Source organism: Dromiciops gliroides, chromosome 2, assembly GCF_019393635.1.
Source record: "Dromiciops gliroides isolate mDroGli1 chromosome 2, mDroGli1.pri, whole genome shotgun sequence".
NCBI lineage: Eukaryota > Metazoa > Chordata > Mammalia > Microbiotheria > Microbiotheriidae > Dromiciops > Dromiciops gliroides.
In genome coordinates, this window is record NC_057862.1 from 278,800,591 (window position 1) to 278,821,117 (window position 20,527).

At 38.8% G+C, this 20,527-nt stretch overlaps 1 protein-coding gene and 1 pseudogene across 1 annotated transcript in view; both read right to left on the reverse strand.

The window, feature by feature from the left end:
- Window positions 1-1,469: 1,469 nt before the first annotated feature.
- Window positions 1,470-2,390, reverse strand: LOC122738723 (annotated as a pseudogene).
- An 8,804-nt stretch (window positions 2,391-11,194) lies between these two features.
- The window catches only part of TGFBI (transforming growth factor beta induced), a 58,865-nt gene continuing 49,532 nt past the window's right edge, over window positions 11,195-20,527 (reverse strand). Inside the window, exons 15-17 of the mRNA XM_043990364.1 lie at window positions 15,521-15,600; window positions 12,813-12,837; window positions 11,195-11,873 (exon numbers count right to left, since the gene is read on the reverse strand). Of these exons, the coding sequence (XP_043846299.1) occupies window positions 11,833-11,873; window positions 12,813-12,837; window positions 15,521-15,600 (146 nt within the window). The 3' untranslated portion in view covers window positions 11,195-11,832. The remainder of the gene's footprint in view (window positions 11,874-12,812; window positions 12,838-15,520; window positions 15,601-20,527) is intronic.

A 20,527-nucleotide genomic window follows, 5' to 3' on the forward strand; every position in this document is an offset into this window, starting at 1 on the left:
TGAATCCAGAGCCAGTGTTCTATCCACTGCACCACCTTGCTGCCCCCAAAGATACTTTATTTTGGAAAAAAAGTTTACATAAGTAATGGGATACTTTGGGAATACTCTTGCTTAACCATGTTACTGAACAAAAACAATGCCACTTTAAGCACAAGCATCCTCCTCTTCAATGCGTATTTGGAGATAGGAAGACAGCACTTGGTTTAAAAAAAAAATGACTTCATTTTAAGGCCTGGTCACCTAAGTGTAAACAATGTAGAATGAATTCACCGTACATAGTTCCAGTATTAGCTAAAGCAAATCTGTGGTGTCTCTGTGTTTTGAGAACTATGGAACACATACTTCACTCACCCTCCTGGAAGGGCTGCTGCAGCACAGTCTAATGAATTCTTGATAGGCAGGACTGAAGAAGAAAGTCAAACAAGTTTTACAAACCATTTAGAGCGAATTGCCAGTGTTCCCTTTGAGTACATTAAGAAATAGGTAACGACAGAAAGACACAGCTTAGAAGTTATTCTTCTTACTTTGGTGCAAATCTTTTTTGTTTTTATTTGTGATTTATGCACTTGTCTGATTCATACACTTACACTACAAACTCTAGTAACCTGCCACAAAGCATTAAAGCACAATATGCTTATTATTCCTTAGGTATCTGCATTTTTCAAGTTTTAATATTTATTCTTCTACATCCAGACTGTGTCAGCAGTTCTTGAATATAAATAATATATATAAATGGGGTAACTATGTTCTAAAAATGAAGATGCATGTTACTAGGGGGAAGGGAATTTTGGGAAAAGGAAGAAAGCAAACAAGTTTACTTGGAGGGAATGTGGTTCAAGTCTTTGGATTAAAAAATAAACAGTAACACAAAATCCCCCAATTTTCCCCAGATAAGCTGGTCATTATGGAATTTCCAGAAAACCCCCCTTTTCCATCAAAGGGACCTTAAAAACTCCATTCCAAATATTTAAAAATCTACAGCTATCAGGATGCCATTAAGTGGCAATCAGCAGTCAGAAGAGAAAGGATGTTTGTAGATATATTTTTCAGCATAGCATCTTTTGCTATTGGTTGATCATTAAAAACCACTGGTGTACCAGAAGTGCTATTAAAGGTAAGGTTGAGAGAGTATTGAAAAGATTACATGCCTGTTTGTGAGAGGGCTTTCATGGCTAGGAAATTTTCTAACCAGTATATAAATTCCAGCACATATCTCTTGCTTTCTTTTTGCAATGTTAAAAATAACTGAATTTTAAAAAATCCTACAAGTAGATACGGTCACAATAGGAAGTTACATGATAAAGACAACACACACACACACAAAGTCAAGGCAATGCTATTGGTTCAATAGTATTCCAAGAGGCTAGAAAACCTGTTAACTTTTAAAGCCCTAGCAAAATACTGCACTTGTTTATAAACCACCTACTTATAAGACCAAACTTTGAATCTTTTTTCCATTTCCTTTCTTCTTTTTTTTTGCATGTTACAATTGGAGAATTTCACATCCAGCCTTAAGCATTTTGCATTTCTTTGCCAATCTTGTAGCTGAGTATCTTGTTCCAGTCAATTTTGGTGCAGGTGACTGGAAGCTGCCTGCACAAGGCCTTAAATGTGGTGTCTGACATTGTCTGATAGTTCTCACTAATCGCGGTCTGATACTAATTTTTGGCATGTTCTATGATTTTAATAAATTCCTTGGCATTTTTTACATCATCAGTAACAGTTCCTGAATCCTGTCACATCCTGTGACAAACCAACTGAACATTTCCATCTTCATAGTAATGGACCTGAATCTTTAGCACTCCAACCACCTGAGCTGTAGGTAGTGTGATGGTAAACTTCCACTCTGATCGCCAACTACTATTACAGAAGTTTTTAGGCTGAAATTGGTGGCTCTCAAATCAGGCAATAATCATCTTCTGCCCATCTATAATTTTAGCATAAATAGTACAGAAGCCATTGGAATAAGGATTTTTCACATAGCCCCTTAATGTACTGTCACAGGATTCCCTCCATGACTTCAGAGCTCCATCTATGTCCTCAGGTTGAGGGTCACTTGCTTCTTTCTGTAAGTGATCAAACTTAAAGGAAACTTTATTTCTTGGATCTAAAAATCTGCCACTACCCAGGTCACCGTGTTCTGTAATTAAGACCTGATCATCATATCCCTCTATCTTCACTGGAGTGAACTGATCCATATTAAACTGGGCAAATGCAAGAGCTGCCCCTTCCCTGAGAAGATTGTCATTGTTAAGTAGTAATCAAACATCATTAAACACTTCATTAAATTCTCCTGGGGGAGCATGTGTGATGAACTTAGCATCTATCCATACCTTCTCCTCATCTGACACCCGATCCTTGAAGTCGGCCGTCTTGGGCTGCTCTCCCATGTTTAGTTCTAACTTGCTTCTTGGCCCACATACAGGTTTCTTAGGAGACAAGTATCTTGTACTGTCATTTCTTTGAGGACTTGCCACATATTGTTGTGGTCCACATAGTCAAAGGTTTCAGTGCAGTCAATGAAGCAGAATAAGATGTTTTTCTGGAACTCTCTTGCTTTCTCCATAATCTAGTGAATATTGGTAATTTGGTCTTTAGTTCCTTTGCCTCTTTGAAAACCAGCCTGCTCTTCTGGTAATGCTCAGTTCACATATTGCTGAAGCCTGGCTTGCAAAATCTTAAGCATAACCTTGTTGGTGTGTGAAATGAGTGCAATTGTTTGGTAATTTGAACATTCCTTGGCATTGCCCCTTTTTAGGATTGGGATGTCAATTGATTTTTTTTTCCCAAACCAGTGGCCACTGTTGATTTTTCCAAATTCCCCACATATTGAATCCAGAACTTTAACAGTATCATCTTTCAGGGTTTTAAATAACTCAGCTGGAATTCTATCACCCCCACTAACTTCATTGTTAGCAATGCTTCCTAAGGTCCACTTGACTTTAATGTCTGGGATGTCTGACTCTAGATCAATAGCCACACCAATGTGGTTATCAGTGATACTAAGATCTTTCTTATATAGTTTTGTGTATTCTTAATATTTTCTACTTCTATTAAGTTTCTATTACTTTTGCCTTTTATCATGTCCATTTTTGAATGAAACATTCCCTTGATATATCTAATTTTCTCAAAGAGCTCTGTTGTCTTTCTCATTCTATTGTTGTCTTCTATTTCTTTGTATTGTTTATTTAAGAAAACCTATCTTTCTTCGCTATTCTATGGAATTCTGTGTTCAGTTGGGTAGATTTTTCCCTACCTCCTTTCCCTTTCCCTTTCCTTCTTTCCTTATCTATTTTCAAAGCCTCATCAAACAGCCATTTTGGGGTTTTGCTCTTTTTCTTTGAAATGTTCTTGTCTTGGAACATTGTATTCCTGAGAATTGCTAAGATATTTACAATTCTTCATTGAACAATATTGTTATTGTGTACAACATTCTTCTGGTTCTGTTTGCTTTACTATACATCAGTTCATGTAAGTCTTTCCAGGTTCTTTTGAAATCATCCTGCTTGTCATTTCTTATAGCACAATAATATTCCATACAATTACATACCACAGCCTGTTTAACTATTCTCCAATTGATGGGCATCCTTTTGATTTCCAATTCTTAGCCACCACAAAAAAGCTGCTATAAATATTTTTGTACAAATAGGTCCTTTCCTCTTTTTTTGGATGTCTTTGGGATATAAACCTAGCACAGTATTGCTGGATCAAAGGGTATGCACAATTTTATAGTCATTGGACATAGTTCCAAATTACTCTCCAGAATGGTTGGATCAGTTCACAGCTCCACCAACAGTGGATTAGTGTCCCAGTTTTCCCACATCTGCTCCAACAAAGGGATGTTATTGGTCTAATGTTTTTCTCTACTTTCATCAACTTAAGTCTGAATTTTGCAGTAAAAAGTTCATTATCTGAGCCAAACTCTGCACCAGATCTTGTTTTAATGAAATGTATAGAAAATTTCCACCTTGACTGAAATTATATAATCAATCTGGTTTTGATATTGACCGTCTGGTGATGACCATGCGTAAAGTTGTCTTTTGGGTCATTGAAAAAGAATGTTTATTAAGACCAGCAAATTATCTTGACAAAACTCTATTAGTTTCTGACTTTATTAATTTTGTACCCCAAGATCATACTTGCCTATTATTCCAATTATCTTTGGATTTTCTGCTTTAACATTCTAATCCCTTATGATGAATGTGACATCTTTTTTTGGTGTTATTTCTAGATGATGTTGTAGGTCTTCATAAAACTGATTAACTTTGGTCTCTTTGAAATCAGCGGTTGGAGCATAAATTTGTATTGCTCTGATGTTGAATGGTTTCCCTTGGATTCAAACCGATATCATTCTGTCATTTTTGAGATTATACCCCAGTACTTCTTATTTCATCCTTTTATTAACTATGGGGACTACTCCATTTCTTTTGAGGGATTCTTGACCACAGTGGTATATATAGTTATCATCTGAATTAAATTAACCCATTTCCATGCATTTCAGTACCCTGATACCTAAGATATTCATGTTTAATATTTCCATCTGCTATTTGACCACATCAAGCATATCTTGGTTCACAGATCTTACATTCCAGGTTCCTATGCAATATTGATCTTTACAGCATCAGACTTTCCTTCCATCATGAGATGCATTTCCTTTTGGCTTTGGCCCAGTCACTTGATTAATACTGGAGCTATTCATAGTTGTCTTCCTTTCTTCCCCAGTAGTCTATTGGATACCTTTCAACCTAAGGATCTCATCTTCCAATGTCATCTCTTTTGCCATTTTAGTACTGTTCATGGAGTTTTCCTGGCAAAGATACTAAACTGGTTTGCGATTTCCTTCTCCAGTGACCTTTTCTCAGAATTCTCCAATATGACCTGCCCATCTTGAGTAACTCTACACAGCATAGTTTATAGTTTCAGTGAGCTATGCAAGCCCCTCTGCCATAACAAGGCAGTGATCTGGGGGGAGAGGAAAAGAAGAATTCCTACCAAATTTATTTTAGGATACAAATATGGTCTTTATAATAAAACAGAAAAAAGAAACTATATATCAATATCCTTAATGACTATTGCTGCAAAAATGTTCAAAAAATAATAGCAAGGAGACAACAACAATGTATCACAAAGATTATATGCTATGACCAAATTGTATTTATACCAGGAATGCAAGATTGGTTGAAAATTAGCAAAATTTTAAGGGGCAGCTGGGTGGCACAGTGGATAGAGCACTGGCCCTGGATTCAGGAGGACCTGAGTTCAAATCTGACTTCAGACACTTAACACTTATTAGCTGTGTGACCCTGGGCAATTCACTTAACCCCAATTGCCTCACCAAAAAAAAAAGAATGTTAAAAAAATTGTTTTGGGGGCAGCTAGGTGGCACAGTGGATAAAGCACTGGCCCTGGATTCAGGAGGACCTGAGTTCAAATCCAGCCTCAGACACTTTACACTTTCTAGCTGTGTGACCCTGGGCAAGTCACTTAACCCTCATTGCCCTGCAAAAAAAGTCACTTAACCCTCATTGCCCTGCAAAAAAAAAATTAGGAAAATTTTAAATATGATTATATGTGCAAAGTGTGAGTGTATGTTTTCCATTTCTATGTTATGTATATCCACATGGATGCATCAGGTTGTGGCTCACAAGGAGGTATTGGATAGATATCTCTAATCTCCTCTACCCACCATTCTCCAAGGGAGATTTTGACTTCTGCATGGAGGTGAGGAAGGTGATTGGAACCCCAACACTGGCTACTCTGCTCTCCTCAGAGAGATGGGTACTGGACTAGAGTAATATATACCCACCCCCCATAAATATTGCTAGTGGAAGGGAAAAAAAATTTAGATTTATGCTGAGCTCCTGATCTCTATCTAGTAATGGGATAGGAGTGCTCTAAGTTATGGTACAACTAGGTGGCACAGTGGATAGAGTGCTGGATCTGGAGTCAGGAAGACTCATCTTCTTGAGTTCAAATCCCAACTTTGACATTTACTAGCTGTATGACCCCAAACAAATGACTTACTCCTCTTTACCTCAGTTCTTCATCTGCAAAATGAGCTGGAGCAGGAAATGGCAAAACCACTCTAGTGTCTTTGCCAAGAATGCCCCACACAGGGTCATGAAGAGGTGGACAGAACTGAAAAGAAACAAAAACAACAAGCTCTAAGTTATATTTCCAATATTTAACTCCCTTCTCACCAAATGCCAGTTACACAAAACCCATACATAGCAAATAAACCCATTTATACAAGCTGATAGAAAACAAAAACCAGAGAAGTTATATAGAAAGTAGTAGAGTAAATGAGTTTTCTCAGTGGGGGTGAGGAGGGAAAATCACAGTTCAGCCAAAAACGAGTCTCAGAGATCTCACTGAAAGAGAACTCACTGAAACGATATCTCACTGAAAGAGAAATTCCCCAGCATCTTTAACATTGTAATCTGGAGATATGGACATGACTGAGGCACCAGATCCTCTTTAAGTTGATTCCTTCCAAAAGTCTTTGTCTCCCTTTGGGGACCTCTCTATAAAGAGAATATGGAACCAGAAGAACAGGCTCCTTCTCCCAAGCTCTCACCAGCTCTGTCCCTCATGTAAGCATCAAGTAACCAATCTTTTTCAGTGAGGAGAGTCTTAGCAACTGGGCTTGGACACTTGGCTATAGAACACTGAACTAATATAATAGAAATTACAATATGGCCTATTCTAACTTACTTATTCAGTGTCATACCAATAAAACTGCCCAAAAATTACTTTATAGAGCTAAAAAATAATAATCAAATCATGTGGAAGACTGAAAGTTTAAGCGTCTTATGGGAAATAATGGGGAAAAAAGTGAAAAGAAGGGGCACCAGATCTCAAACTACTCTACAAAAGTATAATCATAAAAACAATTTGACTTAGATTAAGAAATATAGATTTATCAGGGGAACAGTTTAGTTATACAATAGACATAAGGAAATGAAGATGGTGTAATAGGTAGAGTGCTGAGCCTGAAATTAGAAAGACTCATCTTCCTGAGTTCAAATGTGGCCTCAGACATTTATTAGCTGGGCAAGTCCCTTAACCATGTTTGCACCAGTTTGTCATCTGTAAAAAATGAGCTGGAAAAGACAATTGCAAACCACTCCAGTATCTTTGCTAAGGAAACCCCAAATGGAACCACAGAGTTGGACAGGACTGAAACAACTGAAGTTCAAAGAATATCTTTATGTAAGAACAAAAAACTCAAATAATATGAAACGGAGAAGACTTACAAATTGCTTTTATACATAACTTGTGACTTTTGAGTATTATCTTCAGATGATCCATGGATGGATTTGGCATCATGAAATGGTCCATACCATTCATAAATACCTCGATTTTAGTAAAATGTGCTACAAAGTAAGAACTGAAACAAAGTACATGCTCTATACATATTTATTTGGACTATGGGAAACTTTAGTGACTAAAGCTACTTCTTAAACCCTCCACCCCATACCCCAATCTTTTTTCTGGAAGAAAATGTGGCTAAGCATCTGAGTATGTATGTGGGACATAGCTCTCTTTTCAAGGTTGTCTTTCTGGACCCACCTACTCATAGAACATGAGCAGCAGGTGCTTCCTTAGCCAAATGTTTAGGGACTACCTAGAGTAGCTACCTGGGGACTGTTGTCATTCCTTCAAAGTCATTTCATAAGAGTCTTAGGCAGGAGGATAGAGAGAACTCTGATGAATGGCGCAGTTTTCTATTTCTCTCCACCCTTGAGTTTGAGCCCTGGTTCAATCTTAGCTCCAGACTTGAGTTAGTTCTGAAACCTATAAAGCTTCCTTATCTGAAAACCCTGGGTTGATAAGAGCTTCTCTGTTTGTACCTTGGAGTTTATTTTACAACAGATGCTTACAAGTACAAGGACTGCCGCCATGCCTGCTCTGAGATGGGTAAGTAGGTTGATGGCTGAACAAATGAAGCATGCCATCCTTGCTGAGCAACACAGTGACCTTGCTTTACATGAGTGAGATTAAATTTCTTACTGCCTCCATGTTGTGATAGGACCAGTGCTCCTCCTCTTTCCTCTCAACAAGGATTGGTTTTTCCTAAAAGTCGGCAAAACTTTCCCTGGGAGTTTAGAAGGCCAGGTTGAAGTGTTTGGCTTTTCCCCTATAGATATACTGTGGCTGCACTGCTCAAAATTCCCAATTATGTCTTTTCACATGGGCCTACTCTTCTTCGGCTTTAGGTCTTTCCTACTCCTTACCTGCCCTTCAAAACTCTTATCCCATGTCCTATCTGTTCAGGACTGTGGTCTGACCCCTTCTTCTATGGGTTTGAACAGCTCGGTTTTTTCTCTGTAGCCCTGAAAAGGGTCAAGTTTTCTTAGGTGACACAGTGGCTAGAGCTAGGGGCTTGGAGTTAGAGTAGAGCTGAATTCAAATCCAGCCTCAAGACACTTATTACTTGTGTAACCCTGGGCAAATCATTTAACCTCTGCCTCAGTTACCTCAACTGTAAAGTAGGGATAACAGCACCTACTTCAAAGGGTTGTTATGGGGATCAAATATTATAATAATTGGAAAGTGTTTAGCACAGGACCTGGAACATAGTAAACACTTTATAAATGTCAGCTATAATTATTCTCTCCTGTCTCTTCCTATATTTCTGAAGTAATTTGGCAAATAAAGTAAAAACCAAATATTTTTTAGGTTCTGTCCATGTTTCAGCAAATAATTTCCCTCAGAGATAAAAAGATGCCTTTAGATCTTGAGGACTGAATACTAAGAGGCTCCTATAAGCTGGAGCTCAAGGACAGTTAATGGACATCTCTATGCCTCTTCACCAAAAGAAGCCACTGAGTGTCTGCACTCAGTGGATCCTGACTCTGGACTCTAGACATGCTTGAGCTCCAACAGCAATAGAAATGAGATCTACAGAACTCCTTAACAGTGAGACTATAGAAGATATGGAAAAGAAAAGTAGGCAAGACAGAGAAAACAATTTTCCTTTGGGTGGTTTGGAGGTAGGTCAGCTTCAAGGAAGGAGCCAGATGAGAGGGCTTTAGAGGTTGTTTCTGGCACTGAGGACCCTAAGATACCATACATTCTTGATTATTGTTTTATTTAGTGGATGACAGTGCACAGCAGGGCATGGCGACCCTGTCCTAGCCTCAGCACCTTCACCTCCAGCTGGTATTAGGAGTGGGACTCTTCTGGGGCTATTCTAAGATCTGAGACAGCCAAAGTAAAAATGGGTAGGATAAAGACCAAGGGTTAATGACAGGACGTCTTCACCTTGTCCTAAGGGTGGCTGAGCTGGGGGCCTGAGTTTTTAGTTTCCTCTCTGGAGCTTTGGGTAGTTAAAAATAAACCAGGATGGGGGCAGCTAGATGGTGCAGTGGATAGAGCACCAGCCCTGGAGTCAGGAGTACCTGAGTTCAAATCTGGCCTCAGACACTTAACACTAGCTGTGTGACCCTGGGCAAGTCACTTAACCCCAATTGCCTCACCAAAAAAAAAAAAAAAAAAGTAAACCAGGAGCCCTCCCTGAGTGTGCTCAAGAAAATCACCATCTCTCTGAGCTTCATTTTCCTCCTCTGGAAAATAGTGATAATCCTTGCCAGACTGTTTTGAGGCTCAAATGAGAGAACAAATGTGGAGGTGTGCTGGAAATTATAAAGTACTAAAAAAATGAGAGGGAGCATGAAGCGTGGAAGACAGTGCACAGGCAGGTTGCCAGTTCTGAGTGGCTAAGTTTGTAAATGTTTCCAGGCATTTGGGAAGGGTTTAGTCATGCTCCTTGCTTCTCATAGTCATTTTGTCTATATGCTGGAACTTGTCTTTTGATATTGTCTTCTATTGTTAACTTGGGGATGGGGAGAGAGATGCTTTGGAGACACCAGAGTCCCAGTGGTTAAGGGGAAGTACAGAGGTAAGTACTAATATCTTTCTGACCATTCTTCAGCCATAACCTTGGCTCACTCTGGGTATATCCACAGGGAAAGTCCCTGTACTTTATATGAAGTGTCATGGAAGAGTTGAGGCAAAGGAAATGAGGTTGGGATTGTTTCCTGTGATTCTGGGACCCTCTCAGCACCAACAGCACACATTTTTCACCTTCTATACACTATATATATATATGGTGCCTCTTGCAATTATTTATTTTCAAGAATTTATTTTTAAGAAGACTATTGTCTTCATTTTACAGATGAAGAGACTAAAAGACTAGATACGGAGTCAGGAAGTCGTGGGTTTATATTTTACCTCTGACACTATAACTATGTGATTTCAACTCGGAGTCCCAGCTTCCTTGTGACTAAATGGCCATTAAGGTCTCTGCCAGATATAAACCCATGATCTTATGACATTAAGTAACTTGCATAGCAAGTTAATGTCACACCTGGGACTTGAACTCAGGTCTTTTCTTTTTAGTCTTGTGCTCTTTCCACTTCTGAGGCAACACCCATAAAAGCATCTTTCCCTAAAGTAGGCAGAAAGGGCATGAATTTGAACTGACTCATAAAGGACACACTAAAAAATAAAATCTCTTCCATCTGGTAAAACAAATACTGAGGGTCAGTTGTGATATAATAGAAAAAGCCCTCTATGGGAATCTTGACTCCTGAATTTTAGTTTGGACATTGTCACTAACTCACTGAGTGATCATGGGAATTTTTTCCCCTCATTCTGGATATCAGTATCTCTACATGTCAAATGAGGTTAAATTCCATGATCTTTAAGGACAGTAAGTGGCACCACCAGCAACAGAACCTAGGTCTCCTGACTCTTGGGGAGTTTGGAGCCCCAATGGACTTTTATTTATTTTTTTTGTTTGTTTTTTTTGCAGGCAATGGAGGTTAAGTGACTTGCCCAGGGTCACACACCTAGTAAGTGTCAAGTGTCTGAGGCCGGATTTGAACTCAGGTACTCCTGAATCCAGGGCCAGTGTTTTAACCACTGCGCCATCTAGCTGCCCCCCTAATGAACTTTTAAGGAAAAATTAGGGGTGCTCAGGACATGAATCTGAATTCTGAGGATGCCATTGAGATGTCTCACAAAACATTCTCTTGAAGACCTGACAGAGGCTGAATGTGGTTGGCTAATGATCTAAATCACCAGAATATTTCTGATGTCCCCATTGCCTTCATCCTAAGAGCTGGAACAGTTTGAAATGAGAAAAACATGAAACCACACCACAGTAAACAGACACAAACACATTATATTTTCTTTTGTTTTATTATTACAAATTGTGCCATTGCCATACGTCTTCCAGGGAAATTCACGTCCATACACTACACAGACCCACCCCTTCTTTACATCCTGGGGATAATAACACAGAAATGCTCAAACCCTAGGAGACACAGAACACAAAGAACAGAACCATTCAAACCATAGCTTATATAATGCAGTTTTTCCAATTGAAACAGGCTTTCAGAATACTGAACTCTAAATGCAGTGATGATGGAGCCCAGTTCAAAAACATGGCTGCTACCAGTGTTCTAGTCAGACAGGGCACACAGGACATTGGGTGAGTTCTCCCAAACTGCTATTATACTTCTCAGAAAGAACACTCAGGATGTTTTGCTTTGTTTTGTTTTTGACCGACTATGTGTTTTGGACTTTTCATTTTAAAATGTGAATCACACAGCGATGTTAAAGACTTGGCATGTAAGTGTGCTTGTGGCCATGAAATATATGCCCCCCACTACCCACATCCTCCCCAGATCAGTGGTAACTCTGGGGCCACCCTGTTTTAGAGGCAATCCCTGGAAAATGAATTGTGAGATCAGTTTCTTCTGCAAACCAATGTTGTTTGTGGCTGGGAATTGTCATGACACATTCCTCCAAAGGTCCTTTGGCTTAATGTTTCATCCTCTCCAACAACTGCTGGTAGACTGGAGCTGAAGTGGGACAGAGGGAGGACACATGTAAGAAACAAAATAATATTCACTGGACAAAGGGTGAGAACTCAATTTCCCACATCTATCCTCAATACATTAGCTTCCTTCCAGGTGTATTCCTTTATCTCCACTTTTACAGTTCAGACCAAGCCTGTAAATAGACTCTAAATACCAATCAGTGACAGTTTTTTTTCTTTGCCTAAGTAAAAGATATTTAATTTCTTAACTAATAGGCAATATCACCCATTTCACAAATGTTCTTAACCATAAACAGCTATTCTCATAATGATTGATAACTCTTATATCTCCCATGCCCACCTTCCCTCAAATAAAAAAACATCTTTCTCTTGTCTGCTTGATCTGCTGCTACAAGCACTGTTCTTACAGCCTAAAGGTTGCATGAAGCCTTTATCACTTAACAGTCCTTTAGTTTTTTGTAGCTCTGATTTCTATAGTCCTCTTTCCATATTCCAATTTTTGGGAAGGTGGTGGCTTGAGAGCTAGCAAAGAGCCCAGTATCTTTATAGTCTTACTGAAAAAATAGCAACAGAAATAGTGACAAGAAACAAAACAGCTAAACATTTTAATAAAGCTATTTCTATTCAATGAAAAGATAGTTAGCAAACGGAAGAAAAACTCTGCTACAACTTGCTCTCCTCCTTCCTCTGAGACTCTTGGGGACTCCGAGCCTCCTTTCTGAGTTACATGAATTAATATAAACCTGTGGTTATCAATCATTTTTTTCAGAGGTGACTTTTAGGCTCTGTAGAAGGCAATTGTTTTGACCCTCAGATCTTTCTGGATTTACCCCAATTTTATCTGCTGAATGCTTTGCAAATGACCTAACTGATAGTCTGATGCAGAACATGCCTACTACACCCAGTAAGAATCATACTGCTAGGTAACAGACAAAAGAGAAAACACAAATATCAGCCTTACCTAATCGTATAGATCTCTGGGAAGTCTGGGGGGAGAAGAAAAGTAATTTGTTACATTTTCTGGGAGGAATAACACTGGGATTTATTCACCTCAACGGTTTTCAAATGATCAGTGACCCCTTTCATCCAATTGTACTATATTGCAGATGATGCATGATTGTTTCCATTCACGGTGGGCAAAAGGAACATGGAAGAAGAAAGTGTGGAAATAGTCTCTAGACAGTCTTAACCTCCTGTCTGTCTCTGCCCTGCTGTGTAATGTGCCAGGAATGCACACTAGAAACAAAGTGAGTCACTATCTCCTCAGTTATGCTTAACTTGCACTCCCTGGAGTTGTGGATAAAAATAGGGACTGGACCTGTGATTTCAATTGCTATAAGGAACTCCCAGGTGAGGAGACTCCTTTTAACAATGCTGGTTGGTACCTTCTCTACATTCTAGTGCTATATTTCTAGAACACCGAGAAGTCAAATGATCTGCCCAGGATCACACAGCCAATGTGTGCCAGAGCTGGGACTGGAAAACAGGTGTTTCTGCTTTTGAGACTGGCTAACTATCCACTAAACCATGCTGCCTGAACAAGGAAAAGGGTGAAGAATCCACAGATTTGGTAAACTGGCTCTAAATGAGGGAAAATGACTTGTACTATGAGTGAGTCATTTCCAAGGGAACTCCAAAAATGGATCTTCTCCCCAGAAAAGAAGAGCAGCTTGTAATAGTGGAGTGTGGGTAGTGTGTGATATTTAAAAGTAGTCGGGGGGGGCAGCTAGGTGGCGCAGTGGATAGAGCACTGGCCCTGGAGTCAGGAGTACCTGAGTTCAAATCCGGCCTCAGACACTTAACACTTAACTAGCTGTGTGACCCTGGGCAAGTCACTTAACCCCAATTGCCTCACTAAAAAAAAAAAAAAAAAAAGAAAAAAAAAAAAAAAAAAAAAAAGTAGTCGGGATTATCCTTATTTAGATAGGCCTCTCTACCAACCTAAAGTCTTTATCTTTAGGTTCATCTGTTAAATATGTAATGAGATTTAGAGATATACATAATTCCAAAGAGTGGTCCAAATTATTTTAAAGTTACAGATTGTTGGGGGATTTTTTGCGCTGAATTTCACTTCAAGTCTCTTCTATTGGTCAAGGCTTAAAAACTCCTGTTTGTTTTGAAGGGATTTGCTCTATTGTATATAGTACTGGCCGTTGTCAATGCTGCCTAAACTCGAGACTGCCAGGGTGAAGGGTGTACAGTGTAGAGAAAAATGTAAAGTCATATATGGGTTCAAAAAAATGAACTTAAGAAAATGGTGGAATCACGAGTCATCAACAGTTCCTATTAAATAAAAAGGCCTAGGGGTCTACTGGACTTTGTAAAGCATTAATTGTTATTTGAGGTTTTTATGCCTTGGCACACACTGGCCAGGGGCTCCACAAAGCGCATGGTGCTCCACCCACTGGTGGAGCATTGCCATGGCGCTGGCACCTCATATCATCACTGCTCCCCTACGCCTACATGGGCCTAGCAAAATTATAATGATTGGAAGCCTAGTGAGGGCAGTCATGTGACTGTCAGAGCATCCATCCCATTGGCTGGGCCTGTGTGGGGTTTTTCTGGGATTGGGGGAAGAGAATTGGGCATTCTAGCTGGACGCTGGAAGGCGACAGGAGTTCTGCTGCGTATTCTCAGCTGATTCCTGGGCGGTGGTATTTTTTTCAGGTTGTATAATTTCCCTTTCCCCATTTTATTTCCTTTCCCTTGATCCTACTAATCCTGTTTGTGTTTTTTTTAAAGTTCATTCTTGTTAAAATAAATCCTGTTCTGTTTTGATGGAGGCTGCCGGTCTCCTTCCTTGCCCCAATATTGCGGCAAGCCGCTTAGCTAATGCTTCCCATTTAAAAATTGGTCCCCACAACTTAGTTGTCACCGTGAGATGGTTGAACAACAAGTCAACAAGCATTTACTATGTACCAGGCCTTGTACTATCTGTTGGGTAAACAAAGAAGGACAAAAAGCAATCCCTGCCCTCAAGGAGCTACCAGTCTAAGAAAAAGCTAATGAAATTTCAATGTATAATTTCAAGGCATAGTGTCCAGAATGAACAAAGCCATGGTTCCATTACATTCTGCTCTCATTGGACCACGTCTGGATTAATGTTTCATTCTAGTTACCTCAGTTTAGGAAGGGTAAAGATAAACTTTAATAGGTGCAGGGACCAGTATAGTAAGGGCCTGGAGTCCATGTCATAGAAGACTCAATTGAAGAAATTGAAAATATTTCGTCTAGAGAAAGGAAGACTTAAAATGCTTGCTTTGGAAGAGCTTTCATGTGGGAAAGAGATTAGATCTGTTCTGCTTGGTCCTTGAGGCAATGGTAGATGAGAGAGAGAGAGAGAGAGAGAGAGAGAGAGAGAGAGAGAGAGAGAGAGAGAGAGAGAGAGAGAGAGAGAGAGATTTTGGCTTGATGTAAGGGAAAATTTTCTAATGATGTTATCCAAAAATGGAATGGGATACCTTACTGGATGACTGCTTTTTTTCAGATGTTGTAAAAGGGAGGCTCACAAGGTATAGACTGAACTCTATAGCCCATTCTTTCTTTGATATTTTGTGAGATTAGCAGAACTGGGAAAGCACTGGGAAGCCTAGCATCTGAGGATGGCCAGAAATACGTGGCTGAAGGATCTGAGCCTATTTAGACTGAGGCACTGAGGACTAGTCTTACCTTAGAAAAAACAGATGCTTGTCTGAAGATTTCTAGGGCAGAGTCTGCAAGCTCATCTCCTCGATCCTGAGGTCTATTGGCTAGAGGGGAATGGAAATGACAGGGTACATTAAAGAGAAGTGTCAAACAATGGCTGGCTTTTATTACCTCTACTCATTCCTCTAGTCCCTACATCTAGAATTTCTCAAGCATATTTCTAGGGCAGGACTTCCAATCTCCCAAGGAAGAAATAATTCCATGGATAAGGAACAAGGGCAAACTTAAACATCCAAACTACCAGATCTTTTTTTGTACTTTGAAAACAAACTCAGCAAATCAGCCATAACAACATACTAGCTGGCATGTATACAGTGCTGTAAAGTTTGAAAAATACTTTACATCTATAATCTCATTTGATTCTCCTAATAACCCTATGAGGTAGGTGTTGTTATTATCTCCCATTGTACCATCCAGCCGCCTCAAAGCTGTGTTCTTCAGTGGTGACTGTCATGGATGAAATGAGCCCTGATCATGAGTGTAATGCAACATTGTGCAATTTTAAAGAATGATGAATCTGAGTCTAGAAGAACATAGAAGAACTTACATGAACCGCTGCTGAGTCAAGTAAGCATAAAATGGATAAAAATACACACAATTAGTGTGATAACGTAAATGAAAAGAATTCTAAAAGGAAGTTGAACTCTGCATAATTATAATGACTAATTTTGGTCTCAAAGAAAAAGCAACAAAACATGTTTCCTTCCTCAAAGCAGAGACTGGAGTGGGCTTTGGGGACAGAAAAGTATGCACATTGTCAGGAATGGTCATTGTATCAATTACCTTGATTTCATTGTCTTTTTTATTGTGCCAAGGGAAGGTTATTTGGGGGAGTACTGATGGTAAAGAGTACCTATTCAATACCAAGAAACAATTATATCAAAAACACAGCAAAAAACTTTAAAGCTGTTCGGGGGAAAAAAGACAATAAGAAAGTCTCATCATTTCAGATCCCACCATTTCAGAATTAACTGACTGAAATGAGATTTCTCTTTCAATTGGCATTTGACCTTTTTTTGTTTCTTTCTTTCTTTTTTTTTTTTTGGTGGGGCAATAAGGGTTAAGGGACTTGCCCAGGGTCACATGGCTAGTAAGTGTCAAGTGTTTGAGGCCAGATTTGAACTCAGGTTCTCCTGAATCTGGGACCAGTGCTTTATCCACTGCCCCACCTAGCTGCCCCGACATTTGACTTTTGATTTGATATTCCTCATCAGTAAATCTGTTTGTTCTAATCATATTATTCAAAGGAGCTAACTTATTTTCAACACATCTGACATACAAAGAGAGAGTAGTAAGATGTGCTTGAGGTCAATTTGTGGGTCATTCTGGCATCTTCAAAAAAATAGTGTCAAAGTTTTCAAATGGGCCTATCTCCAGTAATTTTTAATGAATTTCATTGAAATCTACACAGTAACTTTTCCTTCTCTGAAGTCCAATGCATCTATTTTTATTACGTCATCCAAAATCTGTTGATGCTATCTGATCTTCCAGGCTCATCTCTCTTTCTTTCTTTCTTTCTTTCTTTCTTTCTTTCTTTCTTTCTTTCTTTCTTTCTTTCTTTCTTTCTTTCTTTCTTTCTTCCTTTCTTTCTTTTTTTTTTTTAGTGAGGCAATTGGGGTTAAGTGACTTGCCCAGGGTCACACAGCTAGTAAGTGTTAAGTGTCTGAGGCCGGATTTGAACTCAGGTACTCCTGACTCTAGGGCCGGTGCTCTATCTACTGCGCCACCTAGCTGCCCCACTCCCTTTCTTTCTTAAGCATGCCAGTACATGCCTCATGGCCTTCCTCTCTATTTCAACCTCTACCTTCATACCTAGGAAATTTTTTTTTAATTTAAAGTTTTTAAATTTAAGTTTATTTTTCCCCAATTAACAAAAAATTCATTCTATTTCTCTTCTCAATTTTTACCACTACTTGTCTAATAAGAAAAACTCCTTATAACAAATATGCAAAATTAAGCAAAATGAAATTTTGCATTGACCATGTCCAAACAATGTATATTTCATTCTGTACCCTGATTCTAACTCATCTCTGACATTGAGTGTTTTTTCATCAATCCTCTGGAATTTTGATTAGTCATTGTGTTGATCTGAGTAAGCTGTTTGTCTTTAAAATATTGTTCTTGATTCTGCTCATTTCACTTTACATTGGTTCATAAAGGTCTTCCCAGGTTTTCTGAAAGTCCCTTCACTTGTTGTAGCATAATAATCCATTACATTTATAAGCCATAATTTGTTCATCCATTCCCCAAATGATGGGCACCCCCTTAAGTTTCTAGGACTTTGCCACTACAAAGGAGTTGCTGTCAATATTTTTGTATGTATGGGTCCTTTCCCTCTTTTTCTGATCTCTTTGGAGTATAGATAGCCCTAGTGGTGGCATCAAAGGGTATGTACAATTTAGTGACTTTTGGAGGATGGTTCCAAATTATTTTGTAGAATGATCAGACCAATTCATAGTTCCACCAATAGTACATTAATGTGTTTGTTTTCCTGCAATACCTCCAAAATTTGTAATTTTCTTTTTTGACAACTTTGCCACTCTGAGAGGAGTGGGGTAAAACATCAGAGTTGCTTTATCTGGCATTTCTCTAATGGTAATTTGCAGGATTATTATATAGCCATTGATACCTTGGCTTTCTTAGAAACACAAACATCACTGTCCATATCAGTTGGAGAATGGCTCTTACTCTTAGAAATTTGAATTGCTTCCTTATATATCTTGGGAATGAGATCCTTAATAGAAAAACTTGTTGGAAAGAATTTTTCCCCATTACTTGCTTCCCTTCTAATTTTAGGAGCATCAGTTTGTTTGTTTTTTCATGTGTGTGCTAAACTTTTAAATTTTATGAATTAAAAATTGCCAATCTTAGCTTCTGTGATGCTCGGTTGCCCACATCTTTTCCTCTCTTCTCTATCACTCTGTCCCTCATCTTTAATCTCTCATTATCTACTAGCTTCTTTCCTGATATCTATCACTATGAACAAGTATGTTTTCATGTCTTCATTTTTCAAAAGTTGACTTTTTCATCTCCACTTAAACCTCTTTTTCAGTCAAACTCCTAGTAAAAGTTATCTATACTTGTGGGTTCCGCTTCTTGACCTCTCTTCATGTCTACCATGTTTCCTTCAATGTTCGAATCACATGCTGTCTCCCAACAAAGGTTTTCCTGTTTCCTTCAAGTAGTTAATGCTGCTCTCCTCCAAAAATTACTTTGATTTACATATCTATCTATGTCTCAATTCCTCAGGAGAATATAAGATCCTTGATGATTGAGACTGTTGTTGCAACTCCAGTGCCTAGAACAGTGCTTTGTACATAGTAAGTGCTTAATAAGTTTTTATTGGCTGAATGAATTAATATTGCTTGTATAAAAATAGTCTCTCCACTAAGAGAGGACCTATATTTGACCACACTGTATTATACACTATCATATAAACTAATATTAACCAAAATACCACTTATCTGAAGAGCAGATTTCAAATAATCTTAACCATCTGGAACATAGCTTTGATTACTAAAGTAAGTGGACATAGGGCCTCTAAGTACCCAGATAAAATATTGGTAAAGCTCCAGCACTTATGTTATGTGCTTTACCCCTAGAAGAGACCTCAGCACACTCAGAGCCCATGTACACCATTTTATGAAGTTTGGTAATTGGGTTTCTCAGATTTCAGCACATTAAGAGTGGACAGGGAAGGAAGGAATGGTACTGTTAAAATTACACACACTGACAGCAGCAGAAGGAATTGCTGCCAGTGAGAGAAGAGAAAAAGCTAAAAAGCAAATAGTGACCTCTACTATGTATTACACCATAGGAAGAAGACAAGTATTTATAATGAACCTGAACCAAGAAAAAGTTACATGATGTTCAGCAGCCTTTCTTCCTCAGGAGAAATTATTTCAAAGGCATAAAACTATGATTCTTTTTACCAAAAACAAAAACAAAAAATCTTTTACTTCATACTTTCCAGCAGTTTCCATTAAGCTTCCCTTTAAGTCCAATTTTTTTTTGGGGGGGGCAATGAGGTTTAAGTGACTTGCCCAGGGTCACATGGCTAGTAAGTGTCAAGTGTCTGAGGCTGGATTTGAACTCAGGTCCTTCTGAATCCAGGACTGGTGCCACCTAGTTGCCCCTTAAGTCCAAATTAAAGAAGGTTTTCTCTATACCTAAAAAAGCTATTTGCTTTGTTCTTTGGTTCCCTCAGCCTCCATTTGGGGTGGCTGCCTGAGTTTACACTGTAATTTCATAGGCAACATGAAGTCTACACATTACATTAAAATTAGTTTAGAAATTCCAAAGAAAGGCAGGTAGGTGGCACAATGGATAAAGCACCGGCCCTGGATTCAGGAGGACCTGAGTTCAAATCCGGCATCAGAAACTTGACACTCACTAGCTGTGTGACCCTGGGTAAGTCACTTAATCCTCATTGTCCCACAAAACAAGGAAGAAACACCAAAGGAGCTAAGACCCTCTAATGGACATCCCCAAAGGGAGACCTCTGTCTCCTGCTCTTTTATTGTGAGCACTGAGGGTGGACAAGACAGAAGGAAGGAGCTATTTCTACCTACTGAGTCCCTATGAACAAAAAGTAACAATACTTCCTGGAATTTACACAGGGACTCAATTTTTTTAGAGCTAAGACTAATTACTAAGTGAAAGGAGAAGAAGCAGGAGAACAGGGTATCCACTGTAACCATATAAAAGGAAAAGTGAGTGAGAATGAATGGACCTAGAATTCTGATGGTTACTTAGAGTCACAGAAAAGTTATTATACCTGCTGAAATTAATTTATATGTAAATAGTTGCTGAACAATTTTGGTTGGTTATATTGATGTTAAATATTAAGTTTTTAATTTTTAAAAGATCTCATAGCACTATCATATCTTTTTACCTCCTCAAAATTTAGAAGATGAGTTCTTGTAAATGGGGCAGCTATTCTAATTCTTATTTTAGAGATAAAAAATGAAG